General features: G+C 43.4%; 1 protein-coding gene across 3 annotated transcripts in view; it reads left to right on the top strand.

The window, feature by feature from the left end:
• Positions 1-21,662, top strand: part of ADK (adenosine kinase) — a 539,444-nt gene that overhangs the window by 42,359 nt on the left and 475,423 nt on the right. For all 3 annotated transcript variants that reach the window (XM_080687589.1, XM_080687591.1, XM_080687590.1), the window contains exon 2: positions 7,241-7,315. In XM_080687589.1, coding sequence (XP_080543715.1) covers positions 7,241-7,315 — 75 coding nt within the window. The remainder of the gene's footprint in view (positions 1-7,240; positions 7,316-21,662) is intronic.

Below are 21,662 nucleotides of genomic sequence, written 5' to 3' on the forward strand. Positions count from 1 at the left end.
CTTTTCACTTAAATTATGCTGTTGGTTTTTTTTTTTTTTTTTATGTATAGTAGTGAAATCACGGATTCCAAGTTCACTAAATTTTGAAAAAAATTTTTGTGTAGATACCACCTAGGTTAGCATACAAAACATGTTCATCTCTCCAGAAAATTCTCTCCTGCCTCTTTTTATTTTTATTTATTTTATTTATTTATTTTTTTCCGATGCAAAAGCAAAGAGCCTTTAATCGAGCTAGCTCGAGCTCAGTCACACACACACACACACACACACACACACACACACACACACCCCCCCCCCCCCCCCCCCCCCCCCCCCCCCCGGCGCAGCGGCGAGGTGGAGAGAGAGAGAGCGCCCCAGACCCCAAACGCGCTGATTTATAGGGGGCCTGGGAGAGGTAGGAGGGGTGAGGTAGTGTGGCCTCCGCTTATTGGTCGGGGTCAGGTTGCACATGGGGGCAGGGCGCGGCTTACTTTCCTCTTGCATTTCTATTGGCTAATTCAAAAGTGTGGGTTGGGCTCTTGGAGAGGTTCTAGGGCGGGAACCTGACTCCACGAGGTGGAGGACATGGGACAAAGGGAACATGGAGTCGGTCTCTCCCCGCCCTTTCATTCCCCCCTTGTCTTGAAACTTACAGGCCCAATCATGGGTCGGTTTGTATTTATACTGAACAACATTCCTGGGTCACGAGGGTACACCATCCCAAATTCCCTGCACTGATAAAATCGGAGTCCCCAAGTCTTCCCGGATCACAGATGGGTCCGCTGACCGGACGTGAGTGTGATGGACCCAGGTCGCGACGCCGTCTACCTTGAGAGCGGTGGGGGTCGTCAGCACCACGACGTAGGGACCCTTCCAACGTGGCTCAAGGGTCTCCCGGTGGTGTCTCTTGACGTAGACCCAGTCCCCGGGCTTATGCTGATGAGTCTGGGCTGGGCCAGTCTCATAGATAGCGCGGAGGCGAGGCCAAATGTCCTCGTGCACCCTCTGGAGCCCTCTCAAGGAAAGAAACAGTTCTTGACTTTCAAATTCTGTAAGAAATTCGGCTTTAAGGTTAGGGATAATAGGGGGTGGCTGGCCAAACACGATCTCATAAGGAGTAAAACCCAGGGTGTAGGGGGAGTTCCTAACCCGGTAAAGGGCATATGGAAGGAGAGCCACCCAGTCCCCGCCAGTCTCCATGGTCAATTTGGTAAGGGTCTCTTTTAGAGTTCTATTCATCCTCTCTACTTGCCCTGAGCTTTGGGGCCTATAAGCGCAATGCAATTTCCAATTTGCCCCAATGGCCTTGGCCACTGCCTGCGTTATCTGCGAGACAAAAGCTGGTCCATTGTCTGACCCTATCTCAGTGGGAAAACCGTACCTGGGCAAGATGTCTTCCAGCATATACCATCACCCCTTCTCCTCCTTTGCTTGGGGAAGCTTCCTATGTGCTGTAACTCCTCCAGGGAATATCCTGGCTGAACTGGCAGAACTGGGTCTCCTGGGTCTGGGAGCTGTAGGGCCATGGTGGGGATCGGAGAAAGGGCTACTGCCTTGGCCGCCTGGTCAGCCCTGCGGTTTCCTCTTGCCACTGGGTTGTCAGCTTTCTGGTGTTCTTGGCAGTGTATGATGGCCAATTTGGCAGGGAGCCATAAGGCTGAGAGTAAGTCGAGTATCTCCTGTTCTTTATAGTCCGCCCCTCTGCTGTTAGTAGCCCTCTCTCTTGGTAGATTGCCCCATGAACATGAGCGGTGGCGAACGCATACTGGCTGTCTATGTAGATGTTGAGCCGCTTTCCAGCTCCCAGTGTCAGGGCCTTGGGGAGGGCCACAAGCTCTGCTCTCTGGGCTGACGTCCCGGAGGCAGAGCCTCTGCCCGTACAGTGTCCATTTCAGTGTCTACAGCTGCACCCGCATACCTGCTCCCGTCCCGTACAAAGCTGCTTCCATCCGTGAACCAGGTGACGTCTGCATCTGGAAGGGGCTGGTCGGTCAGGTCCTTCCGGAGCCCATTCACTTGCTCTAGGATTCCCAGGTCCTCGTGCAGGGCCTCGTCGAAGATGGTGGGCGAGTTCTTGAACCCGAGACAACTGAGTCTACGTCAGTTGTCCGCTGTAGCCCTCTATTGGAGAGGCTTTTTGGTGAAGCTGGTACTCATCCTCCAGCCTTATGGTCAGGACCTGAATGGGGTGGCCCTTGCCTTCAGTAACCTGAGGCTCCCTCTTGTCTGAAAGTTATCTGAGCTCCGATCTTAGTGAGCAAGTCTCGTCCTAACAGTGGGTAGGGGCATTCCGGAATTACCATAAAAGAGTGGGATACCCAGCCCGTCCCTAAATCCACCGTTCTTCTGGTAGTCCATGAATACTGGCTCATACCAGTTGCTCCTTGTACCCAAGACTTATTAATTTTCCTTGAGGCATACAGAGGACTGAGTGTTGCGCTCCGGTGTCGACAAGGAAGTCAATGGAGGTCCCCTCCACTCTAAGAGTTACCCTGGGCTCGGGGAGGGGGTCCAAACCCCGACTCCCCTAATCACTCAGTTCATCTAGCTCCAGGACCTTACTCGATCCGCTTCGCCTCCCTTTTTGCTGGCCCTTCTCGGGCACTCTTGTTTCTAGTGCCCTATCTCCCTACAGTAAGCCCACTGATCTTTCTGCAGCTTCCGCCTCCCGTTACCGTCCTCCTGGTTGCCGGTGAGTTGGCGGAGACGGCGGTTCCGTTCCTCGGAAGAGTCCGCGGTGGTGGCGAGCAGGATCTTAGCTAGGTCTCGGGTTTGTTTGCTGCTCGCAGCCTCCGCAGCGTGAGCCTGCCTTTCTTCCGGGGGGGCTCCCTGTTATTATACACCTTCTCGGCTACCTCAAGTAGGTCCTTTAAACTCTTCTCCCCCAACCTATCTACTTTTTGCAGTTTCTTTTTAATATCCCCAGCCGATTGGTTTACAAAGCTTATGATCACAGCTGCCTTGTTTTCAGGAGCTTCTGGATTCATGGGGGTGTAGGTGCTATATGCCTCCATAATCCGTTCTAAAAAGGCAGCTGGAGACTCATCCCTTTCCTGCTGAACATTCCCTACCTTGGCCAAATTAGTTGGCTTTCTAGCAGCCATTCAGAGACCCCCCTATTAGAGTCTGGCGGTAGACCCGGAGCCTCTCCTTACCTTCTGCCATGTTGAAATCCCATTCAGGCCTAGTTAAGGGAAAAGAGACATCTATCTGGACCGGGTTGGTGGTTGGGTTCCCGTGCTCGCCTGGAACCACTTTCCGGGCCTCATTGAGGATTATTTCCCTCTCCTCAGTTGTGAACAGGACCTGTAAAAGCTGTTGGCAGTCGTCCCACGTGGGCTGGTGGGTGAAAAGGACAGAATCTTAACAGATCAATAAGCCCTGCTGGCTTCTCAGAGAACTTAGGATTCTGAGCCTTCCAGTTGTAAAGGTCACAAGTGGCAAAAGGCCAATAGTGATGGGGTTGATTGCCATCCGCATCTGGGGGCCCCGCGGCTTGTAAAGGTAGGGTTTTAATAGTGGAGTCAGGGGCTGTGACAGACAGTTCCCTCTGAGCCTTTTGTCTAGTAAGAGGCGGGCTTCCCACCGGAACCGTAGCCACTCCCAGAACTCCGACCCCAGCCGCTCCCGGAACTCTGCTCCCCTTGGTGTCCGCTTCCCCTCGCGTGGGAGGATCGCCCCCCTGTGGACTCCTAGGAGGCTGATATGAGGGAGGAAAGATTAGTTCCTCTTCAGTTCCCCCCTGAAAGACAGGGTAGAGGGGAGCTGATGATGAGGTGAGATCCTTCTTCTCCTTCACCTTCTCCGTTTCCTGCAAAGCAAGGATGGGTTTCGGCTCCAGGGGGCGCTGGGACAGAAAGGGCTTAAGCCAGGAGGGTGGCTCTTCCACGAGGTCCTGCCAAGTAATAATGTAAGGGAGTTGATCAGGATGTCCCTTCTTGGCCTGAGAGACGATGTCCCTCACCTGGTGGATGGTGGGGAGGTCGAAGGTCCCCTCCTGTGGCCACCCGACACTAAAAGTCGGCCACTCCCTAGAACAAAAAGTTTACCACCGGCCCTTCCGGACCTTTACACTGAGGTTCCTAGCTCTTCCCTTAACCTCTTTGAAATGATCAACCATAATGCTTAAAGGAGTGGTTTGAGTCTGTCCCATGATGTCAGTCAAGAAAGTCCACAAAACAAAACAGAAAAACACAGACACAAACAAAAGGGCCCTTGAGACAAGCTTTCCAACGCGAGTCCGTTGGAACAAAACTGACAAAACCGAAAGTGCGGACGACGGCCTCACGCCGATCGGTGGGAGCGACCCACCTCGTCCCAGAGGTTTGAGGGGAATACACGTCCCTCCTGAAGGAGGATCGGGACGTCTCCCGATTCCTCCTGCCCGTGGTCCTCCAGTGCGTCCACCTAGACCGCTTCGGGCACTGCCAGAGATTCAGAAATGAGCTCACACAAAAGAGACAAGGAACAGACAGACACCTACCGTGGCCAGTCAGACTCTCCGGATCGGGGGTCCCTTGAGGTTCTTGGGGATCCCGGGCGAGCCCCCAAATGTTATGCCCAGATTTCGTGATCCCCAAATAGCACCAGGAAGCTGAATCCGATGCAAAAGCAAAGAGCCTTTAATCGAGCTAGCTCGAGCTCAGTCCCACACACACACACCAGCGTAGTGGTGAGGTGGAGAGAGAGCTCTCCTGCCTCTTTTTAATTCATCCCACTTCCTGTTTCACTGGGCAACCATTTTCTTTTTTTAAAAAAATTTTTATCGTTGAAACTATTATATATCCCCTTTATCTCCCAGTGACCTCTTCTAGCCCTACCCCCAATTTCTCCCCTTACCCCAGGCCTTCACCATCCTATTGTCACATGTCTCATTTCTCCTGGATATATGCTTAGGACTGGAATTACTGAGTCAAATGGTAATATTTTGCTTCCTTTTTTGAGGAACTGATGTTGCATCATTTTACATTTCCAATAGCAGTGTGTGAGGAATACATTTTTGCCTATACTTGTTATTGTCTGCCATTCTTTGCTGAGAGACTCTTTGTGCATGTTGAGGCATATCTTTAACACTCATTCTGGCTTACAACTCTTTCTTAGCCTGCATTTCCTGCTTGTGCAGGGCCTCCTGCTCAGAAGTTATTGACTAGGGCTTTTTCTGGGCTTGATCATGCCCAGAGTCCTGAGCACATGTACATGGCATTCTAGATAATCAGGAATATGCAGAACTTTTCAAAACCTTTTATGGCCATCTCATGTCCCCATCAAGAAGATGGAGTTATTAGTAAGATGGTTGTTGATGAGAGAGAAGAATCACACATGAAGCTGAGGTTTCTGGATTTAAAAAGAGAATGATTAGTATAAGAGTTAAGGACAGCCAAAACTGGTTTGGCTCAGTGGATAGAGCGTCAGCCTGCGGACCGAAAGGTCCCAGGTTCGATTCCGGTCAAGGGCATGTAACTTGGTTGCGGGCACATCCCCAGTGGGAGGTGTGCAAGAGGCAGCTGATCGATGTTTCTCTCTCATCGATGTTTCTGACTATCTATCCCTCTTCCTTCCTCTCTGTAAAAAATCAATAAAATATATTAAAAAAAAAGAGTTAAGGACACTCATTATATTATTTATTCTAGCACCATAAGTATAACTAAACATTTCTATTGTTCAGAGGGCCAATCAATATTAATATATCAATACATAAGCAATTTTTTTTATCCAGAACTTTTACTCTAATATTTATGTCAGTGCACAAGATTTGTTAGGTGTCCAAAAAAGTAATACAATGTAGGTTTATGTTGGCTGGAGCCCTGAATTATGAGACTTTAAAAAATTACACTTCCTCTCTGCAAAAACAAAAACAAAAAAAAGTTATTGAGAATCTTTTATGCTAGTATATATTCCAGGAAAAAGGCACTACTAAGATTTGCAACAAAAATAGTAAATCCAGTATGGATCAGTCATAGTTTTTGGCCATAGTAGACACCATGTTTTTTTTTTTTTTTTTAAATATATATTTTATTGATTTTTCACAGAAAGGAAGGGAGAGGAAGAGAGAGTTAGAAACATCGATGAGAGAGAAACATCGATCAGCTGCCTCCTGCACACCCCCTGCTGGGGACGTGCCCGCAACCAAGGTACATGCCCTTGACCGGAATCGAACCTGGGACCCTTGTGTCCGCAGGCCGACGCTCTATCCACTGAGCCAAACCAGCTAGGGCTAGACCCCATGTTATTCACATCTAGTAAAACAAGAAAAAAAAATAAATGCTTTCTTATATAGTGCCTTCATCATTTAAGAAGGGTAATACATACCTTATTATTTACTGGCCTGGACTCTATATGTGCTTGCATTTAAGTAACTAACCATTTTAAAGAACTAGTGTTTTTAGTAGAGTTCATTTGTCATATTACAGTGAAGTCATATATAGTAGTTTGTCAACTATGTACAATGATGGAGAGGAAAACATTACATGAGTAGTTTAAAGTCATTTGCTTTGATAAATTATTGAGTAGTTTTTACTTAACTGACTGTATGGAGACACCTTTTATGTGCTACTTTAAGTTCCAATGTTTACACCTCTTAGACAGCCACTGTTGCTGCAATAGGTTTTACAGAAACTTCGAACCATTGCAGCTTGACAGCATCTCTCTTGCAATGCAGGACAGTAGTTAATGTGTAAATTCTCTCCTTTTATCCTTTAGACAAGAAGCTCTGAATCAAATTTCATATGGTTTGCTGAAAAGATTGAGCAATAATCACCTAACAATATATATTTCTTATTATAAATTATAATATCGCAGCAAGGTATGGAGTTATACGGGGACATGAGCTTCCATGTCCTTGACTCCTCCAGGACTTGCTCCATGCTCTCTAAGAACTTTCAGTAGTTGGGTGTCTTACTAGTTATATTGAGCTAATTATTATGTCTATTGAGTATAAGACTTCGTTGTAAGAGATCTTTAAAAAATCATTAAAATTAATTAGATTGAATCATTGACTGTTGAGTATTAGGAAAAAAAAATCACATGATCTGGTTTCTTGTTATATTTTATTTCATCCAATTTAAGTCATCATGCTTTCTAAATGGATTTGTGCTACCTCTAAGTTGTTGTTCTACATGTAATAGGAAAGGAAAGGTTTAATAAACGAATATGTTAGGTTTATTTTCCATGATGAAGTTAAGATATTTATATTTGTGTGCATTTTACACATCACCTTACTTTCAGAATTATTTCTAACTTGTGCTTATATTTTGTTTTTTAGTGAAAATATTCTCTTTGGAATGGGAAATCCTCTTCTGGACATCACTGCTGTAGTGGATAAGGATTTCCTTGATAAGTAAGTGTTAAACTCTTCATGTGTACTATGTGAAACATATCTAAAGAGAAACTGATGAAAACTCTATAGAATTGAATTTACTGTGTAACACCTTCAATTGGAGAAAAACTCAGGTAATTTAAACCTGCTTGCAGGTGTACTATCATTATTTATTGAGTACTTGACCACAATTTTCCCTGGGAAAACTTGGTACATTTGTTCATTCCTATTGCTATTTTCATTTAAACTTTATTTTTTATTCTTTGCAAGGAAGAAGTATATATGATTTATTTAATGATTTAGTTGCCAATTTTCAAAATTAAAAAATTCCCAAAATTTAAATTAATGTCAGTGGATCATTTCACCCCAAAACAGCAGAATATACATTCTTTTTAAGTGCACATTGAACATTTTCTAGGCTAGACCACATGTTAGGATACAAAACAAGTCTCAATAAATTTAAGAAGATTGAAATCGAATCAAGCATCTTCTCTGACGAAAAGGGTATGAAATTAGAAATCAATCACAAGGAAAAAACTGAAAAATACAAAGACATGGAGACTAAATAACATGTTACTAAACAATGAATGGGATAACAACGAGATCAAGGAAGAAATCAAAAGCTACCTTGAAATATGAAAATGAGAACACAACAACCCCAAACCTCTAGGACATACTGAAAGCAGTTTTAAGAGGAAAATTCATAGCATTATGGGCCTACCTCAAGGAACAAGAAAAATCTCAAATAACCTAATCTTACACTTTTAAAGAAACTAGAAAAAGAACAACAAATTCCAAAGTGAATAGATGGAAGGAAATAAGAAAGAATAGAGTAGAAATAAATGAAATAGAGTCCAAAGAAACAATTCAAAAGATCAATGAAACTAAGAGCTGGTTCTTTGAAAAGAAACAAAATTGGCAAACCTTTAACCAGAGTCATCAAGAAAAATTGAGTGAGGACCCAAATAAATAAAATCATAAATGAAAGAGGAGCAGTAAAACTGAACCCACAGAAATACAAAGGATTGTAAGAAAACAACTACAAACATCTATATGCCAACAAATTGGACAATCTGAATGAAAAGGATAAATTCCTAGAAACATACAATCTTCCAAAACCGAATTAGGAAGAATAAAAGAATCTGAATAGACAGATTACAACTAGTGAAATTGAAGCAGTAATAAAAAAAACTCCCAACAAATGAAAAGTCTTAGACTGTATGGCTTCACAGGCAAATTTTACCAAACATTCAAAGAAGTAACTCCTCTCCTCAAACTATTCCAGAAAATTCAAAAGGAGGGAAGACTCTTAAGCTCATTTTTTATGAGGCCAGCATTATCTTAATTTCAAAACCAGATAAAGATATGACAAAGAAAAAACAAAGGCCAATATTCTTGATGAACACAAATTCTAAAATGCTAAACAAAATGCTAACAAACCAGATCCAGCAATACAATAAAAAGATCATACACCATGATCAAGTGGGATTTATTCTGGGGGTGCAAGGTTGTTACAATATATATAAATCAGTAAAGATGATATGTCACATAAACAAAATGGAGGGTAAAAATTACATGATCATATCAATAGATGTAGAAAAAGTATTTGAGAAAATCCAGCACCCATTTTTGATAAAAACCCTCAGCACTGCCCTAGCCAGTTTGGCTCAGTGGATAGAGTGTTGGCCTGCGGACTGGAGGGTCCCAGGTTTGATTCCGGCCAAGGGCACATGCCTGGGGTTGCGGGCTCAATCCCCAGTAGGGGCCGTGCAGGAGGCAGCCGATCAATGATTCTCTTTCATCATTGATGTTTCTATCTCTCTCTCTCTCCCTCTCCCTCTCTAAAACCAATAAAAATATATTAAAAAAAAAACAACCCTCGGCATAGTGGATATAGAAGGAACATACATCATTCTCAATTGGCAAAAACTAAAAGCATTTCCTTTAAGATGAGGAACAAGACAGGATGGCCACTCTTATTCAACTGATAAGTGAATTCAGTAAAGTAACAGAATCTACACTAATAAAAGAGTAAGATGCAAATTGACCGTACCTTTGCGACACCCACAGCTAATCAGGAGTGAGTATGCAAATTAACCCAACAAAGATGGCGGGTTAATTTGCATACACGGGCGCTGCGCGGCCGGGGGCAGGGTGGGATGCTTGTGTCATTGCCATGGCGATGATGCAGGCATTCTGCACCGCCCCAGCTGCTCCGGGCCTCTGGGCAGCATGGGAAGGCGGAAAGTCTGCTCCGAGCCAGAGCGGAAAGGCGGCTCTGGGCCAGAGAGAAGGCGGTTCTGGCAGCCAGGGGAAGGAAGGCCCATTCTTGCAGGAATCTTTTTGCATCGGGCCTCTAATACAAAATAAATATCCAGTAATTGGTTGCACTTTTATATACCAATAATGAACCTATCAGAAAGAGAAACTAAGAATTCTATCACAGTTCTATATAATAAAAAAGAAACATGTAAATTGACTGTACTTCTGCTACACTCACCAGCCAATTAGGAGTGAGTATGCAAATTAACCCGACAAAGATGGATTAATTTGCATACACAGGTGCCAGGTGAAGAACAGAGCGGAAGAGCTGGCAGAGAGTGGAGCGGCTTGGGGAACTTGGCTCCCCAGGCTGCCAGATGGAGACCAGAGAGGGATTGCTGGTGGCTTGGAGGACTTGGCAGAGTGGGAGGCCGTGGGACTGAGACAGAGCAGGAAGGGAAAACCATGTGCATGGGGAGCACCAGGAATGCTGGGAATCATAGTTCTGGTGGCAGACGAATTTCCTAGACACTAGAGCAAAGTGAGCCTGGAGCAAGTTACTGTTGTGGTGAGGGATGGAGGGAAAGCAAAGGTGAGAGACATAAGTAAAATCAGAGTGACTAGGAAAAATTAAAGGGAAGATATCCTAAAACTTCCAGGAAATCTCCACAAATGAACAAAGGAAAAAAAGCCTCTATTATTCTCTGAGAAACAAACCGAACTGGGTTGGGGTCTCAGACAATTTGCTCATATGATTGCAAAGACAGATAGAAACTCCCGAATTGGAGAGGACTCCCCGAGGGCTCCCAGATTGAAGAGGGTGCAGGTTGGGCTGAGGGACCCCACCCCCCTTGCACAAATCTTCATGCACTGGGCCCCTAGTTGTGTAATAAAAACAAACCTAGCAATAAATTTAACCAAGGATATAAAAGACCCATATTCAGAAACTTGTAAGACACTGAAGAAAGAAATTGAAGACGATACAAATAAGTGGAAGCATATTCCGTGTTCATGGATAGAAAGAATTAACATCATTAAAATGTCCATACTTCCTAAAGCAATCTATAGATTCAATGCAATTCCTCTCAAAATACCAATGACATATTATACAGAATAAGAACAAGTATTCCAAAAATTTATATGGAACTACAAAAGACCCCAAATAACCACAGCAATCCTGAGAAAGAACAAAGCTGGAGGAATCACACTACCTGAAATCCAACTATACTACAAGGCCATAGGAATCAAAATAGCATGGTACTTACATAAAAACAGACATATCTATATATATAAAAGGCTAAGACTGACTGGTAGGTATGATGTACACTGACCACCAGGGGGCAGACGCTCAATGCAGGAAATGCTATGCAATAGCAACTTTGCACAGTGCCCGCTTGCACTTTGGGATCCTTGGGGGATGTCAGACTGCAGATTTCGGCCCGATCCCCACAGGCCAGGCCGAAGGACCCCACCTGCCAGAGGAACTCCTGCTCACTCCACAGATGCCCTTTGAGCCCCGGCACCATCCCAGGTGTGCCCGGCCCATCTCGCTTAGTCCTGCCCCACCAGCCACCTTCAAATTAATTTCCTTTCAATGTGCATGAATCCATGCACCAGGCCTCTAGTAGATTAATAAAACAGAATAGAGAATCCAGAAATAAGCCTTATGGTCAATTAATATTTGACAAAGGAGGTAAGAACATAAAATGGGGTAAACATAGTCTATTCAAGAAATGATGTTGAAAACATTGGACAGGTACATATAAGAAATGACATTAGACCATCTTCTTACACCATGCACAAGAATAAACTCAAAATGGATTAAAGAGTTAAATGTAAGACTCAAAACCATCAAAATCCTAGAAGAAAGCAAAGGCAGTAAAATCTTATATATTTTTCATAGCAATATTTTTTTCTGATATACCTCCTCAGGCAAGGGAAAAGAAATAATAAATGGGACTATATCAGAATAAATAGTTTTTGCACAGCAAAGGAAACTATCAACTAAAAGAACATACTGAATAGGAGAACATATTCACCAATGATATATGTGATAAGGGGTTCATATCTAAAAATGATAAAGAATTACAAAGCTCAACCCCCAAAAACCCCAAACAATCCAATTAAGAAATGGGTAAAGAACCTGAATAGACACTTCTCCAAAGATGACATAGAGATAGCCAGTAGACCTATGAGAAGATGCTCAATATCACTAATCATCAGAGAAATACAAATTAAAACCACAACCTTGCACTTGTCAGAATGGCTATTATCAATAATTTAACAAACAAGTGTTGAGATAATGTAGATTGGTGCAAACACTATAAAAAACAGTATGATGGTTCCTCAAAAAATTAAAAATGGAACTGCCATATAAGACAGAGCATTTCAACTTATGGGTATATATCTGAAGAAATCCAAAACACTGATTCGAAAGACTATATGCACCCCTATGTTCATTGCAGCATTATTTACATTAGCTATGGTATGGAAGCAACCCAGGCGCCCATCAATGGATGAGTGAATAAAAAAGCTGTGCTACATATATACAATAGAATATTACTCGGCCATAAAAAAGAATGAAATATTATTGTTTGTGACAGCATGGATGGACCCGGAGAGCATTATACTATGTGAAATAAGTCAGAGAAAAACAAGTGCCATATGATTTCACTTATATATGGACTGTGAAGAACAAAATAAATGAACAAAACAGAAACGGACTCATAGATACTGAGAACAGACTGATGGTTATCAGTGTGGAGGGGATTTGGGGGGCTGGACGAAAAGGTGAAGGGATAAAGAAGTACAAATTGGTAGTTACTGAATAGTCATGGAGATATAAAGTATAGCACAGGAAATCTATACTAATAAAAGAGAAAGATGCAAATTGACTGTACCTTCGTGATGCCCATCAGCCAATCAGGAGTGAGTATGCAAATTAACCCACCAGTGGGTTAATTTGCATACACAGGCGCCAAGCGGCCAGGGGCAAGATGCAGGCATTCTGCACTGCCCCCAGCCGCTCCGGGCCTCTGGGCAGCGTGGGAAGGTGGAAAGGCAGCTTCGGGCCGGAGCAAAGGCGGAAAGGCGGCTCTGGCTGGAGCGAAGGCGGTGCCAGCAGCCAGGGGAAGGAAGGCCCATTCTTGTACGAATCTTCGTGCATCGGGCCTCTAGTATAGTTAATATTGGAATAACTATGTATGGTGTCAGATGGGTCCTTGAAATATCAGGGCATCACTCTGTAAAGGATATGATTGTCTAACCATCATTCTGTATACCTGAAACTAAAAATAATATTAAATGTAAACTTGTAATTGCAAAATAAAAAAAAAAATGAAACCAGACAAAAAGAATACATAGTGTATGAATCCATTTATGAGACTATAGGAAATTCAATTTAATCTATACAGTAATAAAACAGGTAATTGGTTTCACATGCATTGACCAGGATGTGGTGGAGGGTGGGAAGGAGAGATTACAAAGGGACAGTTGGGTGCTCTTAGGGGTGTGTTTCTTATCTTGGTTATGTGATGATTTCATGAGTATATACATGTATTAAAACTTTAAATATATACAGTATATTGTATGTCAGTTTTAACTCAAAGCTTTATAAATAAAAAAGAAAATCAATTGAACTTGAGTTAATGGATTTGAAGTTTGCTTAGTGTGAGATATTTTTTCCAGAAGTCAACTAATTAATGGTCACTATTTTATTTTATTAAAATTACTAGAGGCCCTGTGCATGAATTTGTGCACCAGTAGGGTCTCTCGGTCTGGCCTGCAGGATAGGGCCGAAACCGGCTCTCTGACATCCCCCAAGGTGTCCCGGATTGCGAGAGAGCACAGGTCAGGCCCAGGGACCCCACCGGTGCACAATTGATCAAGGCCGGGGAGGGATGCGGGAGGTAGGCCAGCTGGGGAGGGACCGTGGGAGGGCTCTAGGGCATGTCCGGCCAGTCTCGCTAAGTCCCAATCGGCCAGACCCCAGCAGCAAGCTAACCTACCGGTTGGAGCATCTGCGCCCTGGTGGTCAGTGCACGTCATAGCCACTGGTCAACCAGTTGATTGCCCCCTGGTAATCAGTGCATGTCATAGCGACTGGTTGACTGGTCAACTGTCTGCCCCCTGGTGGTCAGTGCATGTCATAGCGAGTGGTTGAGTGGCCTTAGCATATCATTAGCATATTACGCTTTGATTATTTGAATGGACAACTGGACACTTAGCATATTAGGCTTTTATTATATATGATTTATTAAATTTATTCAGGTGACCTTGGTTAATTGGATCATACAAGTTTCAAGTGTACATTTCTATGATTCAAGATCTGTATATTGCATTATGTCCCCACAACCCAAAGTCAAACCATCTTTCATCACCATATATTAGGCCCTTTCCACCTCCCACCTCCCTAGCCCCTTTCCTCTGATAACCACCACACTGCTGTCTGTGTCCAGAGTTTCAGTTTTATATCCCACATATGAGTGAAATCATATGGTTCTTAGTTTTTCTGACTGATTTCACTTAGCATAATATTCTCAAGGTCCATCCATGTTGTTGCAAATGGCAATATTTCTCTTTTCTTATGGCTGAGTAATATTCCATTATCACATTTTTTGTTGTTATTCCTCACCTGAGAATATTTTCCCATTGATTTTAGAGAGTGTAAGGGAGGGGAGAGACACACAGAGAGAAACATTGATGTGAGAAAGACACATCCATTGGTTGCCTCCCACATGAGCAGGGCTGGCGATCAAGCCTGCAACTGAAATATGTGCCCTTTTGACTGGAATCGAACCTGGGACCCTTCAGTTTGAGGGCCAATGCTCTATTTATTGAGCCAAATCGGCTGAGGCTATACCACATTTTCTAGATCCAACTCTCTATTGAAGGATACTTTGGTTGTCTCCACATCTTGGCCTCCATAAGTAATGCTGCAATGAATTTAGGGGTGCATATATCTTTGTGAACACATGTTTTTGAGTTTTTGTTGTTTTTTAAACTTCACCTGAGGGGTATGTTTTTATTGATTTTTAGAGAGAGAGGAAGGAAGAGAGAGAAAAACATCGATTGGTTGCCTCCCATATGCACCCCAACAGGGGATTAAACCCGCAATCTTTTGGTGAATAGAACGACGCTCCAACCAATTGAGCCACCTGGCCAGGGCCATGTTTTTGTGTTTTTCAGTAGATATTCAGAAGAGGGGTTGCTGGGTCATAAAGTAACTCTATTAATTTTTTGAGGAACCACCAGTCTGTTTCCCATAGTGGCTGTACCAGTTTACATTCCCATCAGCAGTGAATGAGGGTTTCCTTCTTCTCCACAACTTCTGTAACACTTGTTATTACTTGCCTTATTGATAATAGCTATTCTAACAGGTGTGAGGTGGTATCTCATTGTAGTTTTGATTTGCATTTCTCTAATAGCTAATGAAGTTGATCATCTTTTCATATATCTGTTGGCCATTTGTATGTCTTCTTGGGAAACATGTCTGTTCAGGTCCTCTGTCCATTTTAATTGGGTTGTTTGGTGTTGAGTTTTATGAGTTCTTTATGTATTTTGGATATTAAACATTAAAAATCAAATACCATATAAAAATACAAAGAGAAAGTACAAAATTTGAAATATTATGCTATGTAACTAGTGTTACTATTTTGATAAAATATTATGATGTGTAACTAGTGTTACTAATTTGATAAGATATGCCTCTAGGCTTAGCTTATGTAACCTAGAGATATATATTTGTGTTTATGGGATAATACTATGTTTAGTCTTAGGTAATTTGTTTTCACTCTACAGTATGTTTTGGATGTTTGTTTTTAAAAGTTCATGCAAATGTGATTAGAATGATTATGATCTGGCAGCTGTGTGCTAACACTACTGGGAACTTAAATAGTTTCTTTGTTTTATTAGCTGCTGATCCTGAAATGGCCAACTGAAATTCTATTTTTTTTTTTTGGGGGGGGGGGAATAGATTTTTAACTTTTAACCATGATTTTTACCTTTATTACTTAGAGATTAAAAAGCAAGCTTTTGCATCCTATTCATAAAAGGTAGATACTTTACTTAAATTTCTAACATTTCTTCCAGAATATGCTTGAAAATGTTTCCTATTATTTTAATAAACCATATTTAGCTTACATTCCAAGCCATGTTTAGATAACTGTTTTGCATTTGAACTCTTGAATTATCCAGGAATGGTTTGCTAGGTTCTATAAAAAATGAATTAAATATATACTTATTAATATCTTACACTATGAGAATGAGTTAATTATAGAAATTCTTCTGATAAAATATTTATTGTTTTGATTCTTTTTAAAAAAATGTATTTGGCATTTCTGATAGAAAATTATCAATATAACACTAGTACTAGTTAAAAAGTAAACTAGTACTAAACGTTTTTAAAGGAAAAATGTTGGTCCTTTCCTGCATCTTCTACCTCTGCCCTTGCATTTATCCCATTTCCCATAAGTGCTGTTTTTCCAGAAGAAACCATTTTAAACTTTGTTTTTTTCCTGGTATCCATCTATCCTATCCTATATATTAAAAGAGTAATATGCAAATTAACATCACTCCGCTACACCCACAAGCCACGCCCACCAGCCAATCAGGAGCGAATATGCAAATAAACCCAACCAAGATGGCTACGGCCACAGAGAGCAGGAGGGAGGCTTGGGTTTCCCCGGCAATGGAGGAGGCCAAGCTTTCCCCCTGCCCTTGCTGGCCTAGGCCTCCACTCAAGGCTACAAAGTTTCAGTGATAGAAGATACATAAACCCAAACAGAAATGGCCGCAGCCACGGAACTGGAAAGAGCAGGAGGCTAGGGTTGCCCCCGGCGATGGAGGAAGCCAAGCTTTCCGCACACCCTGACTGACCCAGGCCTCCACTTAAGGCTACAAAGATTCAATTATAGAAGATACATGAATCCAAAAAAAAAATGGCTGCTGCCACGGAGCAAGCAGAAGGCTTGGCTCCGCTCCAGGCTACAGTTTCAATTGTAGAAGATAAATAAACCCCAGATACCAGGGCCTCCGCTTGGGTTGCCAGGGGGCGTGGCCAGCCTGCAAACCACCACAGGCCCCTCACCCAGGCTGCCCCACGCCCCAAGGGAACCCCCACCCTGATCCGGGACACCCTTCAGGGCAAACCATCTGGCCCCCACCTGTGCACCAGGCCTCTATCCTATCTAATAAAAGAGTAATATGCAAATTGACCATCACTCCAACACACAAGATGGCTGCCCCCTTGTGGTCAAAGATCCTGCCCCCATGTGGACACAAGATGGCCACCACAAGGTGGCCAGCAATGGAGGGCAGTTGGGAGGGACCAGGCCTGCAAGGGAGGGCAGTTGTGGGTGATCAGGTCAGCAGGGGAGGGTAGTTGGAAGGGACCAGGCCTGCAAGGGAGGGGAGTTGGGGGCGATAAAGCCTGAAGGGGAGGCCAGTTAGGGGTGACCAAGCTAGCAGAGGAGGGAAGTTGGGGGGGACCCAGGCCTGCAGGGGAGAGCAGTTGGGGGGGACCAGGCCTGCAGGGGAGAGCAGTTGGGGGGGACCAGGCCTGCAGGGGAGGGCAGTTAGGGGCAAACAGGCTGGCAGGGGAGCAGTTAGGCATCAATCAGGCTGGCAGGGGAGTGGTTAGGGGTGATCAGGCTGGCAGGCAGAAGCGGTTAGGGGCAATCAGGAAGGCAGGCAAGTGAGCAGTTGGGAGCCAGCAGTCCTGGATTGTTAGAGGGATCCCATATTGGAGAGGGTGCAGGCTGGACTGAGGGATACCCGCGCCCCCCCCCCCCCGGTGCACGAATTTCGTGCACCGGGCCTCTAGTCTATAATAATAAAAGCATAATATGCTAATTAGACCGCATATTACGGACGACCTTTCTGACCAAGCAGGGGCTGTGAGGGAAGCCCGGGTCCCAGATTGGAGAGGGTGCAGGCTGGGCTGAGGGACACCCCCCCGTGCACAAATTTCGTGCACCGGGCCTCTAGTCTCTAAATAATATACTTAGACATATTGCTATGGTGTGATTTTCATAAAGGTGATTGATTGGCGAGGCAAAGGATAGAGTTCCTTTAATGTAAGGAAAGGATACAATAACATGATTCCATTAGGATGACTTCCAGATGAGAGGACAAAATAGCACTTAATGTGGATGAACACACTTGATCTTCAAGTCCCTATGGGATGAGATCACCTTAACTGGGTAATGGTAGAGATAATTCCCTCTGACTTTCTGAGAACTTTGCTTTTGCCATTCTTACGAGGATTTTTATATTCTCTTGATGGTTTTTGAGTTTCCGATTACTTACCTTCTTACTGACCAGGTTCTAGTAACTGGTAAAAACCCCTGATCATTCCTGAATGTTTGCTGTGAGATTAGGTGAATTGAAGGTTAATTTTCCATGTCTACCATCTACCTCACATTCTTAAACTCGGGGGCAGTCTGAGTACTCTATGTAGCTTTTTTTTGGCTTGTCAATTTTAGGTATTATATATTGACTGCCTATTTTGATACCTAAAGATTTAGCTGTCTTTCACCTACCACCACCTGCTCTTCTTCATCTTTCCCATATATATATAAAAGGCTAATATGCTGTGTCCGACCGTCTGACCGGTCGCTATGACACACACTGACCACCAGGGGGCAGATGCTCAACATAGGAGCTGCTGAGCTGCAGTGACTTGGCAGTGGCTGTTCTCCAGTGACACACCCCGAAACCAGAGAGGAGGGAGCCCGATTCCTCGTGGGGCCGCATGATTCTACCTTCGACTGTGTGTTATGTTGTTGCTGGGCACGGTCAGCCCTGAATCTGGTTTACTGCACACTTCCATTGGCGTTCCACACCCTGTATGACAGCAACTTTGCAGAGTGCCCTCTCACACTCTGGGACTCCTCGGGGGATGTCAGAGAGCCATTTTTGGCCCAATCCCTGCAGGCCAGGCCGAGGGACCCCACCTGCCGGAGGGACCCCACTCCGCAGACGCCAGGGAGGGACTGAGGGAGGTTGGCTCCAGGGTGTGTCTGGGCCATCTCATCCAGTCCCACCTCGCTGGCCAGTAATTAATTTCCTTTCAATGTGCACGAATCTGTGCACCGGGTCACTAGTATTACTTACTGCATTAAAACAAGTTATTAATCACTTGTGAATGTAATTGTGGACTGTGATTACTTATATAGATTTTTGTTTTCCTTATAGTTACTTATTGCATCCTCTGTTCATTTGCACCATTTTCTATATGGGTTCAAATTTTCAAGCCACTCTCTAAATCTATCACCTGCCTTTCTTCTTCATCCCTGTTCTCTGTTCTCGAAATCAGCAAGTCTGTCATCCTCTTTTTCTCAGGTGACCTTCCTTCTAGGGTTCTCTATTTTTGTGCTCTGAATTGAACTGTTTGTGTTATTAGACTTACATCAGTCTTCCTGGAACTTTATTTTGACTTTCTCCTGTTTGGATCTCTTGTTTCCTGCGTCTCATATCTTCTTTACTGGTTTCTTGTTTGTGTGTGTAGTATATCCTTCGGTAGCATCCTAAGAAAAAGAGTGCATGAGTATATATGGCACATTCCCCCCCGCCCCCCAACACACACACACACACACACACACACACACACACACACACACACACCCCCCCCCCCCCCCCCCTTATTGCTTTGTTAGTGTAGAGTTTTCCTTGAAGGCTTGTGTCATTGTTTGCCAGTATGAAACACATCTTGTCACTTTGTAGATTGCCAGTTTTTTGTTTTTGTTTTTTTCTCTGTAGAAACTTTTTATATCTTTTTTTTTTTTTTTTTTGGTCTTTGCTATTAGTAAATTATTATGTAACATTTTGTTCTTGTGTTATGAGTGTAGTTTTTTTCTCTTGTCTGTCTAGACCAGCCGTGGGCAAACTACGGCCTGCAGGCCAGATCCGGCCCGTTCGGCTGTTCTATCCGGCCCGCGGAGCCGAAAGAGCGGAGGGTTCTCTTGCTCTCCCCTCCGCTCCTTTACTTTGAATTTATATTAGTTCACACAAACACTCCATCCATGCTTTTGTTCCGGCCCTCCGGTCCAGTTTAAGAACCCATTGTGGCCCTTGAGTCAAAAAGTTTGCCCACCCCTGGTCTAGACATATTAATTAGAGATAGTTTTGTTTGGTTTTTGAAGGTTTTTCTTCTGTTTCCTGCTTTATCTCTTTTCTGTGAATTGCTTTTTTTTCTGATTGTTTATTGTGGTCTTACTTCTTCACAATGGAGACTTTCCTTCAATATTTAAGGTGACTTTTGACTTGTCACATGTAAGTCTAAAACATTAAAAAGTTCGTTCCACCTAGCTGGTTTGGCTCAGTGGATAGAGTGTCGGCCTGAGGACTGAAGGGTCCCAGGTTCAATTCCGGTCAAGGGCACATGCCCAGGTTGCAGGCTCTATCCCCAGTAGGGGGCGTGCAGGAGGCAGCTGATTAATGATTCTCTCTCATCATTGATGTTTCTATCTCTCTCTCCCTCTCCTTCCTCTCTGAAATCAATAAAAATATATTTTAAAAAAGTTTATTCCATTTATTTGCATAGGAATAAGATAAAGTTTAAGAGGATATGTTTTAAACATTAATAGTCATGAGAGGTTAGGGTGGCTAGAGTGGGTACTGCTATTTCCACATTTTGTAATATTTAAGATTTTTGTAACAATCCTCAATTGCTTTTATAAATTTAAAAAATGCCTTAATAAAGTTATCAATTACTGTGTAATAATAATCTATTGCTGAATAACACATTACCCCAAAACTTGGCTGCTTAAAATAACAAACATTTAGTATCTCTCACAGTTTCTGATGATCAGAAAGTTGAGTGGTTCTGGTTTAGGGTCTCCAATTAAGTTGCAGCAGTCTGTTGGCCAGGGTGGCGATCATTTCAAGGCTCAACTGTGGCTGATAGGTTTGCTTCCAAGCTCACTCATACTGTTTGTTGGCTGGCCTCAGTTTCTCAATAATTTCTGGACTGAGGTCCTCAGTTTTTTATCCGTGGCTCCTCTGTGTCCTAAAAACATGAGAGCTGTTTGCTGCATTGCCAGTCCTTTGAGAGAGTGAAAGAGAGTAATTTTTTCTAGATAGAAGCTGCAGTCATTTTTATAACCAAATCTTGGAGGTGACATGCCATTATTTTTGCCATAGGCTTGCTACTGTTCATACCTTGTATGATGAGGGAGGGCTGTACTCTTGATGTGAGAAATGGAGGCAGGGGTCTTTGGGGGCTATAGGACAGACTGTGATAGCCAACCTCCAAAATAGCTTCCAGTGACTCCCCCTTGGTGTTCTCCTCCCACATTACACCAAGGCTGATCTGTATAACCAGTGAAAAATGGCAGAAGTGATGGTATGCTACTTTAGAGGTTAGGTTGTAAAAGACTGTCTTCTGTTGTGGGTGTTCTTTCACTTGTTTGTATACTCGCTCTTTCTGTTTCTTTCTCTGACTCTTTATCACCTTCTTTTGTGTTACTCATTTTGGGAGAAGCTAACTGCCACGTCTTGAGGACATTCAAGCTCTCCATAGAGAGGCTGGAGATAACAGGCCTCTGGCCTGCAGCCAGTGAGGAACCAAGACTTGCCAATAACCATGAAAGTGAACTTAGAAGTGCATTCTCAATCCTCTGTTGAGCCCTAAGATGATTGCAGCAACCTCATGAGAGACTATGAGCCAGAAAATTCAGTTAAGGCACTCCTGAATTCTTGGCCATCAGATACCGTGAGATAATGACTATTTGTTAACCTCCTAAGATATGGATAAATTTGTTACAGTGCCAAAGAACATTCTTGCATGAATTAAAAGTGGGTTGTTTTTTCTCAAACACACATCCACCCATCCCATACCTCTCAATATCTCATTGGAAGGTTGATATGAATGGGTTGGGCTTATTTCCTAATGGGAATTGATTGTGGCGTGGTTACACTAAAAGCCCATTTTGTGTGTGTGTGTGTGTGTGTGTGTGTGTGTGTGTGTGTGTGTATAGGTATGTAATGACCCCTGATATTAGTGTCTGGAAGTTTATTCTCTAAGCCTTTAATTTCCTTATAGAAAAGTCTTCCAGTTTCCTTTCTGAAGGTATTTTGAAGAATAAAGCCTGGCTGTTTTAGCATT

Source organism: Plecotus auritus (genome assembly GCF_963455305.1).
Source record: "Plecotus auritus genome assembly, chromosome: 9".
In the NCBI taxonomy this organism is placed as follows: domain Eukaryota; kingdom Metazoa; phylum Chordata; class Mammalia; order Chiroptera; family Vespertilionidae; genus Plecotus; species Plecotus auritus.